The sequence below is a fragment of the Orycteropus afer genome, unplaced genomic scaffold (assembly GCF_000298275.1).
Source record: "Orycteropus afer afer isolate SDZICR_OR568_19922 unplaced genomic scaffold, OryAfe1.0 scaffold00060, whole genome shotgun sequence".
NCBI lineage: Eukaryota > Metazoa > Chordata > Mammalia > Tubulidentata > Orycteropodidae > Orycteropus > Orycteropus afer.
The window spans coordinates 4,594,715-4,604,221 of record NW_006921647.1 but is presented as its reverse complement, the minus strand read 5'-3'; the positions used below and the strand labels follow the sequence as shown (position 1 = coordinate 4,604,221).

General features: G+C 36.6%; 1 protein-coding gene across 1 annotated transcript in view; it reads left to right on the top strand.

Moving 5' to 3' along the window:
• The window catches only part of RAB2A (RAB2A, member RAS oncogene family), a 92,883-nt gene extending 83,722 nt beyond the window's left edge, over positions 1–9,161 (top strand). The window contains exons 6-7 of the mRNA XM_007939477.2: positions 6,973–7,041; positions 9,066–9,161. Of these exons, the coding sequence (XP_007937668.2) occupies positions 6,973–7,041; positions 9,066–9,161 (165 nt within the window). The remainder of the gene's footprint in view (positions 1–6,972; positions 7,042–9,065) is intronic.
• Positions 9,162–9,507: the final 346 nt, after the last annotated feature.

Sequence of the window (9,507 nt, the reverse complement as noted above, 5' to 3'; positions counted from 1 at the left end):
ATCTTTTCTACATTTATTGTGATGCTGCTTATTGGTCCAGTTGTGAGGATTTTCATTTTCTTTATGTTGAGATGTAATCCATACTGCAGACTAAAGTCTTTTACCTTCATCAGTGCTTCAAATTATCCTCACTTTCAGCAAGCAGAGTTGTTCTGTCTGCATATCACAGGTTGTTAATGAGTCTTCCTCCAATCCTGATGCCACATTCTTCATATAGTCCAGCTTCTCAGATTATTTGTTCAGCATATAGATTGAATAAGTATGGTGAAAGGATACAACCCTGACACACTCCCTTCCTAATTTTAAACCATGCAGTATCCACTTGTTCTGTTTGAATGACAGCCTTTTGGTCTACGTACAGGTTCCTTATGAGTACAATCAAGTGTTCTGGAATTCCCATTATTCTCATTGTTACCCACAATGTGTTATGATCCACACAATTGGATGGTTTTGCATAGTCAATAAAACATAAGTCAACATCCTTCTGGTATTCTTTGGTTTGAGCCAATATTCATCTGACATCAGCAGTGATATCTCTTGTTCCACGTCCTCTTCTGAATCCATCTTGCATTTCTGGAAGTTCTTTCAATATACTGCTGTAACCACTTTTGAATTATCTTCAGTAAGATTTTACTTGCATGTGATATTAATGATATTGTTTGATAATTTCCACATTTTGTGGGATCACCTTTTTCTGGAATGGGTACAAATAGGGATCTCTTCCAGTCAGTTGGCCAGGTAGCTGTCTTTGAAATTTCTTGGCATAGCCAAGTGAGTGCCTCCAGTGTGGCATCCATTTCTTGAAACATCTCAATGGGAATTCTATCAAGTCCTGGAGCCTTGTTTTTTGTCAGTTCTTGACTTCTACCTTCAATACCATTGGTTCTTGATCATATGCCATCTCCTGAAATGGAGGAAGATCGACCAGTTCTTTTTGGTACAGTGACTCTGTGTATTCCTTCCATCTTCTTTTGATATTCCCTGCGTCATTCAATATTTTGCCCACAGACTCTTTCAGTATTACAACTCAAGGCTTGGATTTTTTTTTCTTTGGTTCTTTCAGCTTGAGAAATGTCAAGCTTGTTCGTCTCCTTTGGTTTTCTAACTCCAGGTCTTTGCACATTTCATTATAATGGTATTATAATGAAATGTGGCGCATAGGTGAATATAATGCTCTTTCTTGTGTCACAAAACCCATAATGAGCTTTAATTTAAGATTTCATGTTTAAAAATCAATTTTTAAAAAAATTGCTTGTAGATAAAGTGCCTGCTTAGTTCATTTATCTGATATTAAGATATTAAGTATTCCAGATATATGAATTTACCAGGTTTCAAAATCTGACCCTGTTTAACATTAACATTTGTAAAAATTTTCAATGAAAGCTTTTAAAAAATGTATTCTGTATTTTTTATGTTAAACAGCAAATGCTGAACTTCTCTCTCCTTGATGACTTTGGGCTGTTATTGTCAACATTGTTCTGTTCTGTCCTTGGGAGTCCAGGTCTTCTGGTTCCCCTGCTGCAGTTGGTGGTCTTGAGTCATCAGGTTCCCCCTATAGGGTCTTCTAATACTGCAGTCTCATCCCCTCTTATTTCCCACACAAACAGATACAAGCCCTCACACCTCTCTCTTTTTCTCCTTCTTCTCTCATAGTTTGCTCCTGTAGCCTGGGGAATACACTGGGGGAAAACTGGTTTAAATTTGGCCTTAAATTTGAAGGAATTTTTAATTAAAGAATTCTATCAAAGCATGACTTTTTGGGTAAAGGCTTTGTAGTGTCTGTTTATTCATCTATGGTGGTCAGTGTTCTTTTTTCTGTATTCTAAAACTATTTCTGGTTATTGAGTCACTGACCTATGGATAAGTTAAGTTTTATTGAATCTCATTATTATCCTGTAAATGTTTAAAAAGTCACATTTTTAAAATAATCAATTTGGCTTAAATAATAAGAGTAACTTTAGCGTTTTTTTCTTGAGATGGCATTATGACCTAGATTTGTTTTTCTTATTACTTAGCACTTAAGTGTTGTCCTTTAAGTAAGTCTTAAATTTAAGAGCTTACCCTCAAAGAAATGATGGACATAAAGAAAAAGAAACTATCATGTAAGCTTAGTGTCCATTTTAGGCTTTTCCTTGCTAAGGGCTGTTGTTGTTAAGTGCCATCAGTCGGTTCCAACTTAAAGCAACCCTGTGTACAGTAGAATGAAGCATTACCTGGTCCTCTTCCATCCTCACAATCATTGCCATGTTTGAGTCCATTGTTGCAGCCACTGTGTCAGTCCATCTCTTGAGAGTCTTCCTCTTTGCCTCTGACCTTCTACTTTACCGAGCATGATGACCTTCTCTGGGGACTGAGTCTTCCTGATAACATGTTCAGATTATATGAGACGAAGTCTCACCATCCTTGCTTCCAAGGAGCATTCTGACTGGACTTGTTCAAAGACAGATTTGTTCATTATTCTGGCAGTCTGTGGTACATTCAGTATTCTTTGCCAACACCATAATTCGAATACATTAATTCTTCTTTGGTTCCCTTATTCATTGTTCAGCTTTCTCATGTATATGAGGCAATTGAAAACACCACAGCTTGGTTTAGGTACATCTTAGTCCTCTAAGTGACATCTTTGCTTTTTAATACTTTAACAAGTTCTTTTGCAGCACATCTGCGCAGTGCAGTATGTTCTTCAATTTCTTGACTGCTTCCATGAGCATTGATTGTGGATCCAAGTAAAATGAAATCCTTGATGACTTCACTCTTTTCTGTATTTATCATGATGTTACTTATTTATCCAGTTGTAGGATTTTTGTTTTCTTTATGTTGAGGTATAATCCATACTGAAGACTAGTCTTTGACCTTCATCAGTAAGTCAAGTCTTCTTCACATCAAGCAAGGTGTGTGTCATCTGCATTATCACAGATCTTCCTTCCAGTCCTGATGCTGCTTTCCTCTTCATGTAGTCCAGCCTCTCAGATTATTTTGTAAGGATAATTACGTTTAGTGAAAGTTTATTTATAGAAGGAAATTTTCTTTGTTGGTTACCAGGGGTGGGAGGGGAGGGGAGGGAACGCTGTTAGATAGATAGAGATAAGTATTGATTTGGGTGAAGAGAAGGGCAATGTACCAAATGTGAGTGACCAATAATGGCAGCACTGAGGATGAGAAAGACATAGAGAGGTACATAGGAGGTACAGACAACAAAGATGAACCCTTTTGTACATACAGTACTGCGTTGTCCGTGAAGGCTAACATGGATAGATGGGTGGACAGGCTGAACGATTAGGTATGTCTATGAAATGGGGAGTGTATCCAAGAACATATATAGGGTTGGCAGACAATGGTCCTATAAGTTTATGTGAGTGATCAGAATTCCCAGGTGTATAGTAGAGCTGACAAGGGGCAAGGTTGTGGTCACTGCTTGGTCACAGCCAGCTACCCGAAGAGACCAAATAGTTGAACCTGCGGGGTTGGGACCATAGTCGCAGGGAACATCAAGTTCAATGGGCATAACATACTATATAAGACATTGTTCCACCTCCTACCTTGGCGAGTAGCGAGTGGGATCTTAAAGCTAGCAAGCTGCCATCTAAATGCATTGATGGGTCTCTCCTCATCCAAAGCAAAGAAGAATGAAGAAAACCAAAATTCATGGAAACAATTAGTCCTAGCGACTGGTACACCATCTGATCTGCTGGCTATGCGAGCATGAGACCAGAAGAACTAGATGGTGCCCAGCTACCACTGTCATCCACTTGGAAGGGGATTTTTTTTTTTTTTTTTTTTTTTTGAGAAAAAAAAGTGAGGGGCCAGGTTTGGTTTGCTGGTCTGATAGAGCTTGGTGGAACCACTGAGACTATGGCCCCTAGCTGCCCTTCGAGTCTGGAAAGTGAACCCACACCGGTGGTTTCCAGCCAAACAAAAGACAGGCATATGAGTTGAACATTTACCTCAAATAGATACATTCCTTGGAGAGAACAATCATGGGAGAAAGAAGGGCTGCTTATGCACAGGGAGACAGCTCAGGGGGCAGGAGTTCATGGAGGGATGGACACTGGGAAGAGGTAACTGTGGGGAGGAGGTGAGAGGGGAGCCTGTCATGAGACAAAGTGTATGTGAACTACTGTATGGAAAGTAAATTTGCTCTGTAAATCTTCACCCAAATCACAATTAAAAAAAAAAAAAAAAAAGCATATAAAAAAAAAAAAAAAAAAAGCATATCTATCTTGAAAAATATGTGTATTAGTTTCTAATGAATAGCAGGAAAGGAGCAATTATTATAATAGACATGTACCTCTCGTCTTTTAGAGTTCTTGAAATTTCTTCTGATGTAAGTCACCACATATTGCTTGTGATACCCAAGGTCTTAGACGTTTTCTTTGATTTCTAATAAGCCCTAACAATATTCAGTTAATACTTATTACATTTAGGAACTCCACAATTTCAATTCATAATCAAATATTCTTCAAACAGGTATACTTGTGTCTACATTTGTCATGTTGAGTTTTAAATTCTAAGGACACATTAAAATTAATCAAGTATATATTAAATAGAAGTTTTTGCCATGAAGTATGTACAACATTCCATTTATACGGTACCCTTTAAATAATATGCCCAACTCAAAAAAACCAAACTCACTGCCGTTGAGTTGATTGCGATTCATAGCGACTCCTCCCTGGGTTTCCAAGGCAGTATCACTACGGAAGCAGATTGCCCCATCTTCTTTCTGAGGAGTGGCTGGTGGGTTTGAACCACCAGCCTTCTGGTTAGCAGTCATGCCTTGGCATTGAGCCACCAGAGCTCCCTATAATATGTCCAGAAGGGTAGAAAATATTTTAATATGTTTACATTCAGACATGTTGGATGACAAGTAAATACAGCGTTATTTATCATCATTGTTGAGATGATAAGAATTATGTAAGAAATACAAACATTTGTTTTATTTTACTTAGAATGAAATTATTCCTATCTTTCAAATATAAAATGCGTCTTCAATTCATCAGTTACAACGGTGCTTGAAGGTGCTTAATAAAGTGTTAAATACTATTTGTGTAATAAAATTAGTAGTGGCTTGTAAAGTTTTATTACAGCATAGCTTTCTCAAGCCAGATTTTAAAAGTGATTCATGGAACAGATTTGCAAAAGGGCAATTTATTTATGTAAACTGGCATATTTAATAATAACTTCTGTGCTTGTTTATATGAAGTTAGAACTCATTTATGGGACCTTTTCTGATGTTCTAGTGAGATGTGCACACATAGATGTCCCTATGTGGGATTCCAGCCCCATAAATTTGTCAATTTGTTGGCTTCAGTAGTTAGCCTGGTTTCTAAGATCATCTTAGTAATTGACATACTATTGGAAATAAAGTTAAGTTTTTTCCTTATTATAGGGATAGCTTCAATTTTTAGGAATATGAATCAATTCACAGTTGACTGTAAGCCAATTTCCCTTTCACTCTAACTCCAGCACACATGAAAAACACACTTGCTTCCTAAGTGCCTGGTGAATCTGTAATGATTAATTCTTCTCATTATTTTGCTGCAAAGTCTCATGACCCTCTGTGATGATTCGATCAGCCACTTAGAGCTTATGCATATTCATATCTCTGTGCTCCTGCCGCAGTCGTTCAGGTCTCCTTCACTGACTGGTATGTGCTTGGTGCAGTGATTGAGCTGCAGTAGATTGATTACTCTGGGGAGCTGTCAGGCCTTTAAAGGTGAAAACATATCAGTCCTGTTAATTAGGAAACAAAAGCTCTAGTGGCAAGTTCAGCAGTCGAATGTTTCCAGGATAGAAAAAGACAGAAAGTATGATTTTTTTTTTCCTCTCCATGAACCTCATTTACTTTTTAAAATTTGGATTTGGTCTATATCAGTGGTACTGGGCAACTATGAAGAGTAGCATGCTTTTATGAATTTTCATGGAAAGCTAAATTAGAGGTATTATTTGTGATCTCATAAATATGATAGTTCAGAACCTATCTAAGCTTATATACTTCTTTACCATTGACAGTATTTAAGTAAAATATTTATAGGAAATGTGATTATATATAAACACATAGTTATGTTAATATATAATACTTGTGGGTCAGTTTAGTATTTAGTGGATTAATTTGGTCTGTAGTATCCTAACACTAATGTTTTATCAATTTAGTGGTATACTATAATGGAATAGGATGTGGCATAAAAGTTGAGCTTACTTTTATGGCTTTATCATAAACATCCTTTGAGTCTTTCCATCTTAAACTGTATATTAAGTAATACATTGTCATGGCAAAAAGGATTCTGTATGGAACAGTGTCCTCTAAAAGATAGTTTCAACACGGAAGACTGTGTCGTTTATCATCTCAGGTGTGGTGTTCCTATGTTGTAATAATCCTCCCCTCCCCCTCGATGGCCATGAATTTTTTTAAGTTATAATTCACATACCATACAATTCATCCATTTAAAGTGTTCAATCCAGTGCTTTTTCATATATTCACAAAGTTGTGCACTATCACCACTATCCAATTCCAGAACATTATGATCACCCTAAAACAAAATGCAGTACCCACTAACAGTCACTCTTCCTTTTTCCCTACTATGCATCCTTCCCTCAGCCCATGGCAACCACTAATTGCCTTTCTATCTCTATTAAAAAAAAAAAAACTCGCTGCTGTTGATTCTGAGTCATAGCGACTCCCATTGGGTTTCCAAGGCAGTAGATCTTTATGCAAGTAGACTGCCCCATCTTCCTTCTGCAGAGTGGCTGAGGGTGTTTGAGAGGGTTTGAACTGCCAACCAGAGCTCTTTTTCTATCACCATAGATTTGCCTATTCTGGGTATTTCATATAAATGGAATCATGCAATAATGTGGCCTTTTGTGTCTGGCTTCTTTCATCTAGCATAATGTTTTCAGGTTTTATAGTGATTTATATGTTTTTTTTTAACTATTGCTTGAAATAATTTGAACCACTGTTTCTCCTTTATGTTCTAGGCATTTATTAATACAGCAAAAGAAATATATGAAAAAATCCAAGAAGGAGTCTTTGACATTAATAATGAGGTACATAACATATTACTGGCTATTATTAATTTAGATTTGAATTTTAATTACTACTTAGATCCCAGATTTTACTTCTTATTTTAATTTCTGAGATGGAGCTATGATATTAGTTGACACACTAGTTTATAATCACCTAACTGAAAACTTGGTATAGGTAGTATGATGGTTAAATGTTTATGTTATAGTAGTCACTTGATGAAAGTAGATTAAAATAAGTGACCCTTTCCATTTATTGCAAACAATGCAAAGTAATACAAATTCCCAAAGAGAGTGAAAATCTACTTTCAACCACATGTCCATATGGTGTTGTCTGCTTTGGGGAATAATTTTCTAGTGTAAAAACCCATGTACTGTGTTACTAATGCAAGATGCTCTCTCTATTTGCTATGAAAGCAAGAAAGATCCAATTTGGAAATTATACCCAATACAGCATAACAGGTTTCAGGAGACTAAGTTAATATATGTAATTGGCATTGGCTTTTGTAAAGTTATTTTGATCTAGTTTTGGTCAACCTGATTAGGTCATTGTTACCAAAAGTCATTGTTTTGACCTAAATCTTCACTATGTATTTGTCCTTACTTAATTTCAGAATGTTTAGATAGATACAGCATATTAATTTTACATAAATATTTTTACCATTCTATATTAAAGACTTTACTTCTGAGAGAAAAACTTTGGCTCATTCACCTACTGCAGTTAGGAAAAAATTGCTTTAGGAAGCCTTTGCTTGTGTGTCTCTTGGCCTGTATATAAATAAAGGTCTCTTATTCACCTTAATATTCTTTGCTAAAACAAACAACAGTTTGTCTGAGGTTTCCAAAAGGTACTTGATTTTCTCATTATTCTTATTTCAATTAGTGCAGTTTCTAAATCCTATCTCTTTGGTTTATATGGCAGTAGATCTTGAGTTAATTTAAAGGTGCCACTGTTCAGTGACTAATGCTGTATAAATTGAACAGTAATTGGGCTGCTATTTAAAAAAGAGCATTCATTGTTTCTAGTTTCATATAGTAGCTGACTGCTTTACTGTGCCTTGTAGTGGAGCTTTGATAATATGCTGTCAAGAACCAACAGTCCGTGCTGTTTATTTGGCCTAATGCCAAGTCTGACTCTTGATTCCTCAAGAAGTTGCTACCAGCCCAGAGGGGGCAAAACCAATGAGCCATAGGGCATGGCTTTTATTAAAGAGGAGTCAAAGGAGCGAAAAGAAACCACATCAGCTGCTGTCAATACTGAGCTAGTGCCAGAAACCCCAAGGCTACTACTGTTGCAGAACAACTGCCAAGCACTATAAATCTGAGATTTACTGTGACGTAAAGTTTCCTTAAGAGCTTAATTTCTGAGGCTACTGTATTACTTTTCTCAAAGTGTTGTATTTTTAGTTAAAATCCACTTGAGAGAATGAGGGTTAAGATAGAAGTGTGAGTTTGATGAATGAAAGAACTACTCTGTGTGTGGGTTCTTGGCAAACTGCCATGTCTTTGGGGATCATAGAAATTATTGATGACACAGAACACTCGTATGCCCTTAGCCCATACAGCTGATGCAACAGGGAACAGAAATGCCGTCTAGAGAAAAGATTGTACATTGTACTTAGAGCAGTATAGATTTTGAATGTTTTCATCCTTTAAAGATTGTCTGCAATGATTGTTTTAAACAATTTCTACATTATGAGAATTCCCCAAAAAGCAATATTATCCATTTGTTGTTTACCCCGTACCTGGAATGGTAAAGAATCTTTTCCTCCTACACTTCAATAGGCTTTATTTTGTACAGTTTTATGTTTACAGAAAAAGAATTATTTTCAAAAACATTTCCTCATTATTTTAAGGAAAGGACCCATACCCTAAGAGCTGTTGCTTTTTTTTCCCTGTTATTGCCAAAATGATATGATACATTTTTTCTGAGTCATTTGGCAAAATGGTATCATTAATAATTAAATGAATGCTCAAAAACATCTAATTAAATTGTACTGTCTGGTTGGATCCAACTATATTTATTGTCCTTCTCTCTTTTATTTCAGGCAAATGGGATTAAAATTGGCCCTCAGCATGCTGCTACTAACGCAACACATGCAGGTAGTCAGGGAGGACAGCAGGCAGGGGGAGGCTGCTGTTGAGTCTGTGTTTGCTGTCTCGCTGCCCACATGGGGCCCCTCACTTGTTCTTTCACCCTCTCTCCTCCTGCTCAGCTGAGACATGAAACTATTCGAAATGTCACAGAAGACTTTAATCCTTCAAATTCTTGTATAACTTTGAATAAATGGTTAATGTTCACTAAAAAAAGACAGATTTTGGAGATCATATTCATATCTATTTACATTTGATTTCTGGGTCAGTTGATGTGATTATTTTTGTTAAATGTTGTCTTGTGCCCTTGACTACGAACTCGATTGTATTAAACACTACAGAGTCATCTTGGGTATTTTAAATTGGTTTGTGTAGTTAGGTTTCCCAACACCTGTG